Source organism: Myripristis murdjan, chromosome 8, assembly GCF_902150065.1.
Source record: "Myripristis murdjan chromosome 8, fMyrMur1.1, whole genome shotgun sequence".
In the NCBI taxonomy this organism is placed as follows: Eukaryota; Metazoa; Chordata; class Actinopteri; order Holocentriformes; family Holocentridae; genus Myripristis; species Myripristis murdjan.
This window is the reverse complement of record NC_043987.1, coordinates 6,009,222-6,025,241: the sequence shown is the minus strand read 5'-3', so window position 1 is coordinate 6,025,241 and position 16,020 is coordinate 6,009,222. Positions and strand designations below refer to the sequence as shown.

General features: G+C 46.5%; 1 protein-coding gene across 1 annotated transcript; it reads left to right on the top strand.

Moving 5' to 3' along the window:
• The first annotated feature begins 11,830 nt into the window (after nt 1–11,830).
• On the top strand, nt 11,831–15,938 carry actb2 (actin, beta 2). The gene is made up of 6 exons (XM_030058255.1): nt 11,831–11,978; nt 13,511–13,640; nt 13,942–14,181; nt 14,669–15,107; nt 15,213–15,394; nt 15,550–15,938. The coding sequence occupies exons 2-6, from the start codon at nt 13,518–13,520 to the stop codon at nt 15,691–15,693; spliced, it is 1,128 nt and encodes a 375-aa protein (XP_029914115.1). The 5' UTR covers nt 11,831–11,978; nt 13,511–13,517; the 3' UTR covers nt 15,694–15,938.
• The last annotated feature ends 82 nt before the right edge of the window (nt 15,939–16,020 follow it).

Below are 16,020 nucleotides of genomic sequence, written 5' to 3'. Positions count from 1 at the left end.
ATCACCTCAGAAGTAACTTGTTTTTAGACAATTTTCAAAAATTTGCTTGTTTCATTGGCAAAATTTGCCAGTGGAAAAAGTGAAAATTCACTTGAAATAAGTGAAAATTAGCGAGAAACGAGAAACAAATTTTGCCAATGAAACAAATTTTCACTTGTTTCAAGCAAATTTTCACTTGAAACGAGAGACAATTGTCTAAAAACAAGTTACTTCTGAGGTGATCATGTCTTCTTTTAAGTGTAATGAGATATTTTGACTAGGAATAAGACATTTTTGACTTGAAATAAGACAAATAATCTTGGTAAGATTTTGAGATTTTGCAGTGTTTTGATCTCGAGGGTCATCTTTTATTCTTTATTTTTGATTTACTTAATCTTGTACTCTGTGGATACTGCTGAAAACTGTGAATTTCCTTCGGGATGAATAAAGTATCTATCTATCTATCTATCTATCTACAGGATGTACCTTCGCTAAAACCGAGACAAAAGTGAGTGTGCCGCCGCCCCGTAGGGAGGCCGCAGGTCGGCCGATGATGCGGATTAGAGGTTTTGCTCGTGGACACTTAAGCGGGGCTTGAACTCGGGTCGTCCGGTTGAGACGTTTGCTCCTTGACACGCCGCGCTAAGTCAAGCAAAAGTCAAAACCACACACCGGCATGAATTATACCTTTAAGATATATATACCTGTGAGAAATCGCTCTTGCTACAGTTATGTCACCGTCCCTGTGAAACTGGGACTGTTTTTACCTTCCAGGACGTGTCGCTTCACAGCACTGATCATGTGCTGATCATTATCAGTGTCTCAGGTTTTGTCTGCGGTTTGCTGTATTTCTATTTATGTGACTGAAAGGCCCTAATCTGTATATTGGTTGTATATCTATTCTAATGCAGAGCCCCCAAAGCGGTGTATCTGTTAAATGTCTCTCTCTCTCTCGCATGCATCCACTCAGTTTCTCCCGAATTCCCGTCATTTTTTGGAGTCAGGCTCAAGCATGCCTGACAGAGTTCAGCAGCAAACAGGGAAAGACTGGGGAACGATCTTTGTCTGCGCTCCTGTCCCACCGTCTCTCTCTCACGACACATTACATCAGACTCATTTAACAACCTGCTGCACCACAGCACCGTGTCCTGCTGCATGCACGGCCCCGCTGGACTTTGCTCAGGACTTGAGGCTGTAAAGCCGGTGTGCTGCGCTAAGCTGATTGATGGCTGCTGCGAGTGATTTAGAGGCCCGGGGAGCACCTTGCACAAACTTAGAGCGTGTGCTGCAAGTACAGCAGGTATTACTAATGAATGAGCGGCTCGACGCACGTTTCTGGACACACCGCAGAGGCTCGGTCGGGGGAAAGGAGGGTCGGAATAACATGAGAGGATAAGAAGTGAACAATCATAAGTTAGGCAGACGTAAAAGGGAGGAAAAGAGGAGAAAAAAAGAGTCAGAAATGAGGGGATGATGAGTTATGAGCTGGAAAGATGGAAGAAAGAAAGAAGGAAGGAGAGGAGGGGGGGGGGGGAGCGGTTGCTCATGAACGCCGTGAGGCTGCACATTCTGCTGCCGGTCTCCAAGAGCCGGTTTCCCACTTCCTCTTTACCCCACTTCCTGCCTCTGCTGCTGGCCTATGCCCTTATATGGCCGCCGCCAGCAGCCAATCGGCGCAGAGCAGGCAGCTCATTCAAACGCCGAGTGTGAGAGGAGAGAGAGAAGGGTGGGAACCTCAAACAGAAATGAACAGCAGCGCACCGCACAAAACAATATAGATCACTGGCACACACACAAACACACACACACACACACACACACCAGCCCACGGGCTGAAAACAAAACAAAAAAAACACATTACAATGCAACAAAGCGCAGCAACGCACACACATGCAAACTTTACTCAGCGATTCGGGGGGCTACAGAGTGCACACTGCAGCACTGCACCGGACTTGTTGTTTTTCGGAGGGTGGGCTCTCAGTTACCATGCAGAGATTAGGAGAGAAGAGGGAGGAATGGATGGGAGAGGGGAGGGGGGCAGATAGAGAGCAGACAGCAGTGTGGGTGAGAAGAAGAACGAGGGAAACGCGAGGAGAGTGGAGGAAGAGGGGAGAGAGAGCAGAGAGGAGGGCGGGGACGGAGGAATGAGCCGGCACGCCGCTACAATGCCTCTGTAGACGTGTGTTTCTCTTTCAGGACTTACATTTCAGGCTTGATTAGCCTTTGTCAGAAAGAGAGAGACGGACGAGGAAGACAGAGATAGAGAGATATGAGGGGAACGAGGAAGCTCGAGAAGACCGGGGGGGAACTAGAAGAAGAAATGGAGCAGGGAGGAGGGGCCGTGTCATGTTATGTAAGCAGAGGCCAAACACAGCTGACTGCCGAGCACTAGAGGCCGAGGTGCACGGGCGAGAGGAGGAGGCTGACCTCTCTCAAATAAATTCAAGCCAGAGCTGAGGGGGCTAGCAGGGGGAATAAGGAAGATCGGGAAGTGAAAACAGGGCCGGGGGCCAATTGGAGAAATGCAGTTCCCGAATGAGCCAATCAGAGGCCCGGTGCCCTGTGAAATGAGCCAATCCGAGCGGAGAGCCCTCCCACCAGACAGAGACAGATGGTGGAGCATAGATAAGTCTCCCTGCCTTCAACCCCATGCAGGGGGTGAATAAGGGTGTGTGTGTGTGTGTGTGTGTGTGTGTGTGTGTGTGTGCGCGTGCGTCAGTGGGTGGGGGGGGGATTAGATACAGAGATAGATAAGTCTTTCAGTCTTCTTAGCCAGAGCAATAGTAATGGAGATGTAATTTACCTACTCCCCTCATATATACTTTTTTCACCAGTTTTGTAAAAATAATGTTACAACATACACACTATGTATTGTAGCACACCTGTACAGGTAGTGTCGGCTATTCATTGGCTGCAAAATATATCCATCTTAAGTCATTTAGTCTCATATTCATTGTTAGAATTTGTTTTTTTCTTTAAAAGTGTTTCAGGAACATGACACTGCATCACTGTGAACATGCAGTTTGGCCTTTGCGCACGTTCACTTCCATGCCTGGTCATGTGTCTTTGTTGACAACACGGCTCTTTCACAGTAAATGCCGCAAGGACGAGGCTGCCTTGACACGCCGCTGCTGATTCAGCCTCGCCGTTTCTTCATTAAGGGCTGAGATGAATGAAGCCGCTCTGCTGTCACTACCTGGAACTCCACGGTGGAAACCTCACAGCCTTAAAAGGCACCCCGGCTTCTTTTTTGGGCCAATTAGACGGCAGAGCCCTACGAGGAAGTGAGGTGTGGAGTGCACAGGAAGTGGAAGAGCCGAGAGCACAGAGGGCCTAGTGTGTGTCTCCGAGGCACAAAAAAAAAAAAAAGAAGCAAACACACAATCAGACAAGCTCTGTAGCCTCCAGCACCGCATGCGGTTATTACATTAGTTGAGCTATTAAGGAGAGGCTCTCTGTTCACCAGCAAAAGTCCACAAACTGGGTTATCTCCTACAAGCTTTTGATCTGATTTAGCGACAATAATTATGTTCCACAAACATTTCAAAGAGAGGAGTATAAATCCAATGCCGTTTTAGAATATCTGGGAGTGTGAGGACTTTGCGAATTGGCCCGGGATGTCAACTTTGATTCATTATTAGTCGAAGAAGCCTTATTCCTGAGTGTGTTGCCAGTTACTCCGCAAATCATATTTGTTGTCGAGCCGTGCCTGCAGGTGGAGAGAGGTGGAGATCAGCACAAGTTGTGAAACCGATTCAAAAGAGGAAGTGGCAAGCCTGCGAGACGACTAAAACATCCTCTGGCCTTGCCAACGATACGCACACTGTGTAATAATCCGTGCTGCTTTCTGTCACTGCTCTGACTAAACTGGTTTTGGGGGGAAACGCGGAGCACGCAGGAACTACACCTACACAGACATGCGAGGGAGATTCCCACCAAAATCCAAGCGGACTGATTCACATCACACTTACTGGAGTTCGGAAAAATGCTCAGGAGTTTCCGTCAAAGTTCATATAAGTTTGCATTCCGACGCTGAATCACCCGATTTATATGAGGAACGTCGCTTCAAAAGTACAAACCGCGGCCTTCTTGTAAAGTTTGGCGAGTGACAAATGCATGGTGGTCTGTGTGCAAAGCGGCCGTGTAAGGCTTAGACGGGGTGTGGCAGATAAAGTGTGTGTCCGTAAGAAGTGGGGGATGGAGTTGGGGATCCATTTGGGCCGTAAATGGGCGGCTAATCCAATCAGAGCACGCACAGACCAGCTGGCGGACACACACACTCACACACACAGCTGGTAACTAGCTCACGCCCTGGAGTCGGACAGTCACCACGGTGACCCGCGGATCAATGACGCCGCGGACAGCCAATGGGCGAGCCGTGTCCCGGCCGGGGGGGGGGAGGGGAGGGAGGACGGAGCAAGGCAGGGCCGGTGAATAGGGTTTCCCTCTCTCTGAAGCCCTGACCGGTCACATGAGGAACAATGGGTCGGCCAGTCACTTTTCAGCAGGGTGCAAAGACGGAGGGAGAGGACGGGCATGCCTGCTTGAACGTGAGCGGGGGAACGGATGAATGGAGAGGAAGAAAAAAAGAGCGAGGAGGAGGAGGAGGAGAGGAGAAGAGAGCGCCGCTGCGAGACGAAACTTTGAGTCACGATGCATTGCGTCAAAAAAAAGTTCGATGCACTTTTTCAACTTCCCTCTCGTAAATCCCAAGGATAAAACCCCACGATTGCTGCATTCGGCGTGACCCCGCATGACCTGGGAGGCTATCGCTTACGTACTAACACATTACTCTCACACACAATTACACACACACACGGTGATAGGTAGTGATGTAAGGAGTCACTCTAGCGGGTGACACAAGAGGAATTTACAGGGCGATGCTGAGCAATGCTTTTCTTCTCCTTCTCCTTCCCCCTTCCTCTTCTTCTTCTTCTCTCTCGCTCTGTATCCATCCCCCATTTTGCAATTTTCACTCTCGCTCCCCTGCTCCGCCTCGTCCTCATTCTCTCACATCCCCTATTCCGCCTCCATCTTTCCAGGCCTTTGCTTTCAATCTCACTCAAGACTAATTGCGGCTAATGGTTTTAGTATCGAGCTGCAGTCGAGCAGTCTAAATGGTACCAGCCGTCCCACCCGCTCATGGATCCAAGGCAGCAGATATGGAGCTGTGTGTGTTGTGTGTGTGTATGTGCATTAATGCCTCTATGGCCACCCTCTGTGGCCTGCCTTTCCCAACAGCAGCAGGCCTTTCATGGTCCCTCTCCCCTCCCCCCTTCAAACAAACCCACATATGCACACCCAAACCCCCCCTTGACTGTCTCTAGAAGTACATACTAGTTTGCAAGTCACAACCCAATTTGCCTCTTCTCTGTTAAACAATCATGATAAGGCGAGAAACAGGAAGACAGAAAGATATAGATATAGATACAGAGAAGAGGAGGTGGTATGCACAAATTGCATGATTGCTGCCTTTTTGGGCAAATAGCAGAAAGTTGCAGCATCTTTACTCATTAAGAGGAACAGGAAGCTTGTGGGCGGGGCTTATCGACGAAGGTAGTGGCGACAAGCGGCGGGCAAAGTGTGAACAGTGCGTCCGCCACAGGGGCCGGCCCTGGCCGCTCTCGTTGCCTTATTTGAAGGCAACAGATTTGGCTGATGACGTTGCACGTGGGTGTCACAACGTTTTGCGCTCGTCAGTAAAGGCTGAGCACGCGTATGTCTTCATGCGATTCGTACTTTAGTTTGTAAGGTCATGCACGTTTGTGTTGTCACGGAAGTGTGAATCTGTTTTTTTTTTTTTTTTTTTTTTATCCTTAGGTGAGAAGCGGGAGCCGGTGAGAGGTCTTGTCAAGAGTCAAGGTCTGCTGTGCCGTTTGGAGCTTTGGAAACACAACACACACACACACACACACATAAACTTACACGGTCATCATAGAAAACATGGATTCATTATCAGCTGTAGGGCGTTATCATGGAGCTCTGACTCATTCACACACACTTGCATGCATGCACTTGTCAGGGCTTTTTTCATTATCTGTTGCAGGGATGTAACGTTACACACTGAGCTCTGAATCATATACACGTACTTGCACTGTCATCACAGATTATATTTTATTATGATCAGCTGTGTGGCTTCAAGTTGTACTCCGACCTTTGAAACACACACACACACACACACACACACACACACATATAAACACGTGCTACAGTGGGCACTGAGTTAGTGATTGACTTAGCTCATGGCCGTGGTGTTGCCTGACTTTAGCAGCCAGCAGGCAAAACATTGGCGAGATCACCTGACCTTCACTCACTCAGCATAAAGCAAGACCATGACAGGCTCTATGCACACATCACCGGCTGTGTCCCAAACAAAAAAAAAAATGCTGGAACAAGTCATGCCCCAGTTCAATTTTTGTATAACATTCAGATGATCCTGTTGGGCCAGTTTTTGAAGGCAGAGTTTGTGTATAAATGTAAATTATTGCAAATTCAATTTTACATGTCTACAGAGAAATAAGTCACTGAATATGTACTTGTTTAAATGTGCAATATTTATTTCAGATTCACCCTACCAAACCCATTGGTGGATTACCTAATGTGGTTTGTGACCACTATAGTATACCAGGTCCCCATGTTGTTTACATAGGCCTAACATGTTCTTCAGGGGATAACATACTACAACACACCGTTCAAAATATTCCAGAAGAAAGATTTTCAATGTCTTTTGTTAGGAAATGCATTCAGTGTGTTTATTAAGAGTCAATGTGTTATAATGAGAACTTTTAAATGTTAACAGAATGAAGATTGCTTACAAGAAAAGTGTAATTATGACTTGCATGCTTTCCATTTTGGTGTTTTTTTTGTTTTGTTTTTTTCTTAATTAAAAAAAAAAAAAAAAAAAAAAAAAAAAAAAACAGACTAAAGGACAAACCAAGTGATACCCAGTGGTAATGACAGCTGTCAAATGTGACATCTTAGCAGTGACATGTGGCTTGCTGCCTTGGTCCTCTGTGTTAACACGCTGCCCCACTCTGTACGTGACATAGCCACTGACTTGATGGGCAATGGATATGAAATATTAAGGATTTCGACAAACCCATCTCATCTTCTGTTCACTGACACATTTCAGAAGAATACACACAGTGCACAAAATACAGAAAAATGACATTAGATTTATCCAATATATGTCATTTGTCATTACAGTTATACAGTAATTTATTCACTTTATTCACTAATACACATGCCACATTTAAAGGAACATTTTGCTTATTTTGAACTTGAGTCTTTCTATTGTGGTGTACAGCTGACACATAATTTATCAATACCCTCTGTGTCTTGAAAGCTTGCTCACACAAATTTCGTCATCATCCCCAAGGAGGTACATAATGCGCGCTGGGTGTTGTAATATGTTCAGTATGGACAACTACAGCCAGTATAAATGTTTTTTCTTTGGTGCATCAATCTAAAAAAAACTTTGGGATCTTGCAGTTTTCATATAATGCAGGCTATTCCAGCAGTGAAGTTATTCTTTAGACATGCAATATACTTGCGGCAGCACAGACTGGAATTTGCGACTGGGACAAAACCAACATAATGACATTAAGGGACTAATAAAAAACAAACCTATCAGGCAACATCATCTCTTGTTGTGTTATTGGCAAAGTGGTCTGTGCATTACCACAAAATGTTGTTTGTGTAGCAGGGCCTTCAGCTGTGAAGGTCTCAGAGTGACCTGCTCAGACATGGGCATTAAGCCTAATGGGAGACTAAGAGCTTTCTACTGAAAACAAAATCTTGGACCAGAACTGGGCTCAACCCTCGACAATACCACAAATGTGTCACAGCGGTGATATCCCTCGTCAAAATATCTGCGCATAAAAGAAAAAGATGAGTGATGAGTCCCAGAGATGAGTGGCAACAACACCATTCAAAGGCTGGCAGCCAAACAATTCAACTGGCTGAAAACAATTGCATCAAGTGAGCCCTGGCCCCATGTCCCTTTTCCATTGGTTGAGCTATTGAATATCCTTTTGTAACAATATCCACACCAAAGTGATTTTGCTCATGAGAGGGGGCAAAGGGGACATATAACCTTTACAGCTAAACTATACCGCTTTCACACTGAACTAAAATCCCACCATCATCTGGGACTTGAGCTCAGTGTGAACAGGGTAACTTGGCTTTTTGAGTCATGTGTTCTGAACCCTGCCCGTGATTATCATCTTCAGCTCTGAGTGGTACAGGAGTTAACGGGTCACTTGTTGATTTGTGACCCACGTAGGCGGGATGATACAGGACATGATCTACATTTTTAGGCAGGAAATCCTAACATCAGTGTAACTTAGTCCATGTACTATGATACATTACCAATAAATCATCATCTCTTAGATTGGACTCTGACTTATATCCATATTGTAGAATGACTGAGGAGAAAATGCTATGTTTTAGTCCTGTTTGAAAATTACCCCCAAAGTGAAATCTGCAGTATGGGACGTCTGCTAATGGAACAGGTGTCACCTGCTTTTTTTTTGTAGTCGGTAGTCCCAGATGGAAAAACCACAGGTTAAAACCCATTTGCTAAATGTAAAAGTGGCACTTATCATTTGCTGAAGCTGTGAGTCTGTCCATCCTTCCCTCTCTCTTGACTCCCTGACTTTTTAAATGACAGCCTTAGGGCTTTCTGTAAGCCTGTAGTTAGCCCTGCACTTCCACTTGTTAAAGTGTCACTTAGCTTAACAAGTGGTCTGTTTAGACAACCACTACTCACATTTATGGTCGTTATACACAACACCTCAAGAGTCTGTGTATAAACTCACGTCTGGATAAAATCCTCAGAAATATTCATTAGCTGGTTGTTCTACTGCACTTGGGACCTTGGCAGCAAGGCCCTGGATCAGAGTCTGCATTACACTGGCACCCGGGGTGTAAACACACACACAGTCACACACACACAAACAGTTATGATACATGAGAAGAGTCTTCCTACAACACTATTCCAAGCACTTGGCTAGTGGACATTCCCAGTAAGGAGTGTTGACAACACACCACTTAACCGGAGACCTCTCACTTACTACTGGTAAGGCTCACACACACACACACACACACACACCTATAAAAGCACGCAAATCCAAACTCGTCATTACGTAACCTGGCTGAAAGCATATTTCAGATGTACATCAACACGCAGTGATATAGACACAAACTGGGGTGAGAGGTGTTTTCCTTTGTCATCCAGTCATTTGGCTCCACTTCATACAATTTAGTTTTTATGACAAGAATTAGCACAGGCTGGACCGGAACCGTGACTCACTCGCTTATGCGTGCCCATATACGTAAGTCACACACACACACACAATAAACTTGAAGATCCTGAGGCACTCCTTTGTGGTTGGATTAAACATTTCCTAGCCAATCCCTGTTTCGGCTATCCCAGCGTCAACATGGTGAAGGAACTCATAACACCTGCTGGTCACCTTTTAATACCCAAAATACGACCAAAAAAAGAAAAAATGTTCACCATCATACCCGTGAACAGACTTTTTGCAGGCTCACACAGGTCAAAGAGATAAACCCGGCCTGAGATTTGTCCCCTTAACGATCTGATTTCAGACCTGTAAATCAATAAGTGGGCCCAGAAGACCTTTGATCTCCTAAAACGCTCTTATTTCCACCCATAAACCCTCTAACAGCGGCCATATGAGTCGGCTGTACAAAGCCTCACTTCACAGAAGTCAGGGAGTCTGATTTCACATGAACTGGTCTTGCTCTGACTCTTTGAATTTAAATGCAAATTGCCACTGATTAATTGTTTCAGTCTGGGAGCAGAGCTGTATCTGTAAAAGTTGGATGCTAAAATGGGCTTGCTTCCCCTGCGGAAATCAGTATAGTTAGAGAGGAGAGATCCACAAGTCATTTGTCTCTGCGCAAATTAAATAAGTATTGTTAATCAGTGCAGCGTCACAGACTCATAACTAACACAAAAGGGTCATATGAACCACATGTGAATGGAAATACAGTCCCATCAAAGCCAAGCTGACAGCATGATGGAAGATGAGCAAAACAAGACCAGAAAAAGGAAAAGACAGATGGACAGGAGTTGGCCCAGAGGAGAGGGAGGAAGTGGTGAAGGAGGAAGAGAAGGAGGTGCGGCGTGCCTGTCTGAATGGCATTGTGTTTGGACTTTGATTCTCATTTGGGCCACCCATGCTACAAATGCATACGCTTGTGATGTAGTAACATGATATGGATAAAGGCGTCCACCAGATGTTATTTATTAAGGACAAGAAAGAGGAGAGAGGACTGTGGGGGGATAAAGAAATGAAGGAAAAAGATGGAGGAGAAGGCAGAATGAGGAAGAGGTCAGAGGGGGTGAAAAAAGGGAAGCTTAGACTTGGAGCAGCACACAGCTTATGATAATACTGCTGTGGTCCGACAGCTTATGGGACTTTGAAGTGGCAGTGACACAAGAATGGAAACTTTACTAGCCCACTGGCCCAAGGCTTGTATTTTCATTCTGGGATAGTGACACATGGTCTTCATTAGTCAGAATCTGACTGGGGCAAGTGGTGAAAGCATGGTACAGCAGCAAACCAGGCCCCAGATTCCCCTCCCTTTCCTCTGGAAGGCTGGGTGTGTTCTTCCTTAAGGCGAGATACAGGTGAATGAGAGCGGTGTAGGTGTGTTAAGTGTGGAAATCTGTGTGAACCTGAGCAAGCGAGGAAAAAAACCAAGAGGGGCTGATAAAGGCGGAGGCTGAGGAGGCTTGATAATATTGTCTGTCCGATAGCAGGTAGAAGCCTGGTGCTTCCTGCCTCCCCTGTGGCTCAGACAGACACACAATAGCTGAGCTGTACATGATAGACAGGCAGCTGAGAACCTCCTATGGCCTGGTTCTTCTGCTTAGTGTGCAGTTTGGACATTCTGAGTATTTTCAGTGGATAACATAGGATGCAGGGGTCCTCTCTTTTCTCTATTAATTCTCTATCTATGGTGAAATGTGTGGCATTACAAAGACAAGCCCAGTCCTATCCTGCACATAATTCTCAACTTATTGTATCACAAAAGATTAAAATGACTAAAACTGCACCCTGACAGCATGTTCAGGAGCCCACAGCAGCCCAGGCAGTATTTTTGCTAAAACACAACCTGACTATGGAATCATCAACAGGCACCGGTAATGATGGGGTGGGGGCCTGGCCTATAAAAGTGCCTGCACCCCATGCCCATGGTGACCCAGCCAAATGTGTGTCATGTTTTTGACTCAGTGATTCATTTGGCTGTGTGACTCCCACTGAGCTTAGCTGGCTTTCAGAGTGGACAGGGCAGCACAACAACAGCACGGGGCAGATCAAAACCCCCCTCACACACATCACCTCCGTGCAGGTTCTGCTCTGTTTGAAGCAGCCTGAGTTTAGCCTTTTACCAAGGAGATGAAAAGTGTAGCTGGGGAGGACGAGGGCGATGGGATCAGTTTAGGTTAGGCCTTCATCGCCCCCATAGAGGGGAGTCCTGGCTGCTGGACTCCTGCTTGTCTCTAAAAAGTGTGTGCCCCCTGCAAACAGCAGGTGCACAGAAGACAGCTTCAAACACACTAGACTGTGTTTAACCCATACAGAAAACAGTATATCATGGGATTAGGCTTTACTAGGCCTCATAACATCAGTCCCTTCCCTTTTATTTTCTCCAGTCCTTTTCCTACTCTGTCTATCTCGCTCTCTTCTAACTCCCTCTCCCTCTCCCTCTCTCTCTCTCTCAAATCGCGAGCGGGTAGTGCAGCAGTGTGCACGCGACGCGCCCCAGTGCATGACGCTAGACCAATCAGAGGGCGCAAATCCGAAAGTTTACCTTTTATGGCTCGAGCCGGGCAACTGACGACGTATAAAAAACACGCGCCCACCATTAACGGATTCACTCTCAGCGCCGTCACACACAGCTTGTGCGGGATATCATTTGCCTGAAACCGGTTCCCTTAAAGCGAAAAGCCCCCCCACCCAAAGGTAAGGAGGCTGACCTTTATTTATAGAAAACCTATATTTAGAATAATATACATAAAGTAAACAATTATTTTTTAAATTGCTGTTTACCGCTAAATTGTTAATTTTGAGTGGAGATGACAGGAACCACGAGGCTCTTTGTCCTGTCATGTTGCAACTGTATTAGCTTTAAATTTCATGGTTGTAAAACAAAGAAATCTAATTGTTGTTAGACATTGGACGTTTAATTCATTGGTGTATGAAAAGTATGCAGTGGTAATGGCTTGTGGTTGCTAGACTTGGTGCATATGCGGCTCACAGGTGCCTCTGGACTCTGAATAGCAGCTTTAAAATTGAGTAACGACTGAAAAGCGGGTTTACTTACGGTGTTGTGCAACACACGGATTATGCCCTGTTTTGTACTTGTATTTTTCCCCAGGCTGGGTAACATTTAAGTGAGGTCGAGGCTTTGGACTTGAGGTTGGGTCTGGATACTGTCTGCTCCCTTTGTGCGCTCGTTGCGGCGGGGTGTGACCTACTTTAGCATGTTAGCTTAGCCTCCTCATGCTAACACCGCCCCTCTGCTTTGCACAGAGCGGCGTTTGGACACCAGGCAAATCTATAACATGACATATCCGCAATGTCCGAGCTCTTTGAAATCTCACTTGATGATTGTGCACCAGTTTGGTCTTTAATTGTAGACTGGGTTGTTTAAAGATTGAAAAGAACCAAGGTTGCCCGGCCTGCATCAAGTGTAACTTGATTAATACCTTAATTGATCAGAGCCGGCTAATTGACAAGAAGTTGTCTTCTCACCCCAGACGTAAGAAAAGAGGAAATTCCGCAAGTTAATGATCGACTCAAAGGCGTGGCTTTCAGGAAATGGGAGCATCAGTGAAGGACTTAGGACCAAGTGATGAGTCAACCTATCAGTTCATTATATAACTTAATTTTTTGCCGCTGGCTAATCTGAAAACTTGAGTTTATCCAGGGCTCGTAAAAAGGGTTGCATGATCAGTCATACGGGCTTTAGGCTCGCTGGAGCCGGGCGGTCGGATAATCCGGCGTGCAATGAATGAAATGGGTGAGGTTTACTTCAAGTTATGACGCAGTGATATTGTAGCAGAGATTTTGGAGGGGCACTTGTACTGGAAAAGACGTTGAGCAATAGATGGGAGGGGGCTGCCGAGCTCGAGGAAGGAGGGGTGCTAAACTTGAGGGAGTGGTCGCGCGCCCCGGGTCTGAAATGTCGAATGTTCCTTTTTTCGCTGAACCCTGCCGCTCTGGCCGCGCGCCACGCCGCCGGTAGCCGCAAAGCTGCTCAAACCAAACCATGTCCTTATATGGTAATAACAGAATGCAGCGCCACTTCCTTTGTCTGGGCTGTCGGAATGTGTAGAGCGAGCTCCACCCAGTGGCTGGTCGCGCGAACTGCCGCTGAGTAACAGGAAGTGAGAAAAACCGTCACATAGCAGGGGCGCTGTTGGGGTAGTGACTGAGTGTGCCGTGCGAGTGGCGCTACACGGGAATTAAAAGTGTTTCTCTTCATTTTTCAGTTCAGCCATGGAAGATGAAATCGCCGCACTCGTTGTCGACAATGGATCCGGCATGTGCAAAGCCGGTTTCGCCGGAGACGACGCCCCTCGTGCTGTCTTCCCCTCCATCGTCGGTCGCCCCAGGCATCAGGTGAGTAAAACCGCTATACTGACATGACAGCCAAATAGATTACATTGGTTGTCTACTGCTAATGAGGCCTGTCTTTTTTCCCTAATTGCTTTTAATGGGAGCATACAACAATGAAGTTTGACTTCATGGGGCCACACCCTAATTAATTTCTAGCTTGGCAGCCTTACCTGTAATTGTGACATGCATGCAACATATTGCACCTGCTAGCAAGATGTAGATCCTTGTAGCTAGAAATGGAAAGCACTTGCAACATCTAAGTTGTAGAACTGCAGTGTAACAGGCTGCCTCTGTCTGTGTCCAGGGAGTGATGGTTGGTATGGGCCAGAAGGACAGCTATGTGGGAGATGAGGCCCAGAGCAAGAGAGGTATCCTGACCCTGAAGTACCCCATCGAGCACGGTATTGTCACCAACTGGGATGACATGGAGAAGATCTGGCATCACACCTTCTACAATGAGCTGAGAGTTGCCCCTGAGGAGCACCCTGTCCTGCTCACAGAGGCTCCCCTGAACCCCAAAGCCAACAGGGAGAAGATGACCCAGGTATAAACCCACACTCAAGCACATTACACTTAAGCTGACCATGACCCAGTTCCCAATTTAGCCTCACTGTACATTAACTATTTTTCAGACTTTTCAAAAATAATAGGCCATTCCTTTATTTCCTCCTTTATTTTCCTTTTCATCCCATTCTCACTTGCTCCTCCCTCCCCCTCTCCTCCAGGACATCTCTCCTATAAGATGATATATCATCTTTCTCTGGGAACATCAGGTCTTTCTCTTGACTGTGTGCTATTTATCTGCACTTGTGTCCATAATTTGAATAGTTCAGCCAATAGAGGCACCTTTTTTATAGAAAAGCTGACTAGAACATCTGACATGCACAAGTGTGAAGGAATGTCAGTTTCAGCACCTTTTCTACTAACTTCTGAGGCTCACTCTAATGCATGGACTGAGTGCAGTGTCCACTGAGCTAAAGCCCCCTTATTGTAATGAAGATACTCACTTGTTCTCTCTTGTCCTCCCACAGATCATGTTTGAGACCTTCAACACCCCCGCCATGTACGTTGCCATCCAGGCTGTGCTGTCCCTGTACGCCTCTGGTCGTACCACCGGTATCGTCATGGACTCCGGTGATGGTGTGACCCACACAGTGCCCATCTATGAGGGCTACGCCCTGCCCCACGCCATCCTGCGTCTGGACTTGGCCGGCCGCGACCTCACAGACTACCTCATGAAGATCCTGACAGAGCGTGGCTACTCTTTCACCACCACAGCCGAGAGGGAAATCGTGCGTGACATCAAGGAGAAGCTGTGCTATGTCGCCCTTGACTTCGAGCAGGAGATGGGCACCGCTGCCTCCTCCTCTTCCCTGGAGAAGAGCTATGAGCTGCCTGATGGACAGGTCATCACCATTGGCAATGAGAGGTTCCGTTGCCCTGAGGCCCTCTTCCAGCCTTCCTTCCTCGGTATGTTTACTAATATCTCTTCAGACATGAGCCCTGAATCATGCACACACTTTGTGCTTCCACTATAAATCATGCACTCATGCACATTTTCTATCTGTTCCCCAGGTATGGAGTCCTGCGGTATCCATGAGACTACCTACAACAGCATCATGAAGTGCGACGTTGATATCCGTAAGGACCTGTACGCCAACACCGTGCTGTCTGGAGGTACCACCATGTACCCTGGCATCGCTGACAGGATGCAGAAGGAGATCACAGCCCTGGCCCCATCCACCATGAAGATCAAGGTGAGCTCACTTAGCCCAAAACCTGACAGATAGCATAAGTTAGCATAGGTACACTGGGTTGCGAACTTGGTGTAAAAGATGAAATTTAAAATATGGTCAAATAAACAGCACAAAGCATTGCTATCCCTAATAAATCTCACCTTGTCTCCCTGCAGATCATTGCCCCACCAGAGCGTAAATACTCTGTCTGGATCGGAGGCTCCATCCTGGCCTCCCTGTCCACCTTCCAGCAGATGTGGATCAGCAAGCAGGAGTACGATGAGTCCGGTCCCTCCATCGTCCACCGCAAATGCTTCTAAACAGACTGTTCCTTTTTTTTCCCCCCGACCAAACGCCCAACAACGACTTCAGCTCTGCGCAAAACAACCACACACACACCACACATTCTCATACACACTCAGGCGCAGAGCCTAGACGACCAACACATTGGCATGGCTTCAGTTATTTTTGGCGCTTGACTCAGGATTTAAAAAAAAAAAAAAAAAAACTGGAACGGTGAAGGTGACGGTAATGTTTTTTGGCTAAGTTTAAAAAAAAAAAAGCACCCCAAGGTTCTACAGTTGCATCTGAGGACTTAAAAAATGTACATTTTGTTTTTCTTTGAGTCATTCCAAATGTTTGTTAAC

What these genes read in the sequence shown, in the direction of transcription:
- actb2 (XM_030058255.1), top strand. Translation starts at nt 13,518, where the DNA reads ATGGAAGATGAAATCGCCGCACTCGTTGTCGACAATGGATCCGGCATG. An exon ending in TCGGTCGCCCCAGGCATCAG is followed by an intron (nt 13,641 to 13,941) that starts GTGAGTAAAACC and finishes GTCTGTGTCCAG; the next exon opens with GGAGTGATGGTTGGTATGGG. An exon ending in ACAGGGAGAAGATGACCCAG is followed by an intron (nt 14,182 to 14,668) that starts GTATAAACCCAC and finishes GTCCTCCCACAG; the next exon opens with ATCATGTTTGAGACCTTCAA.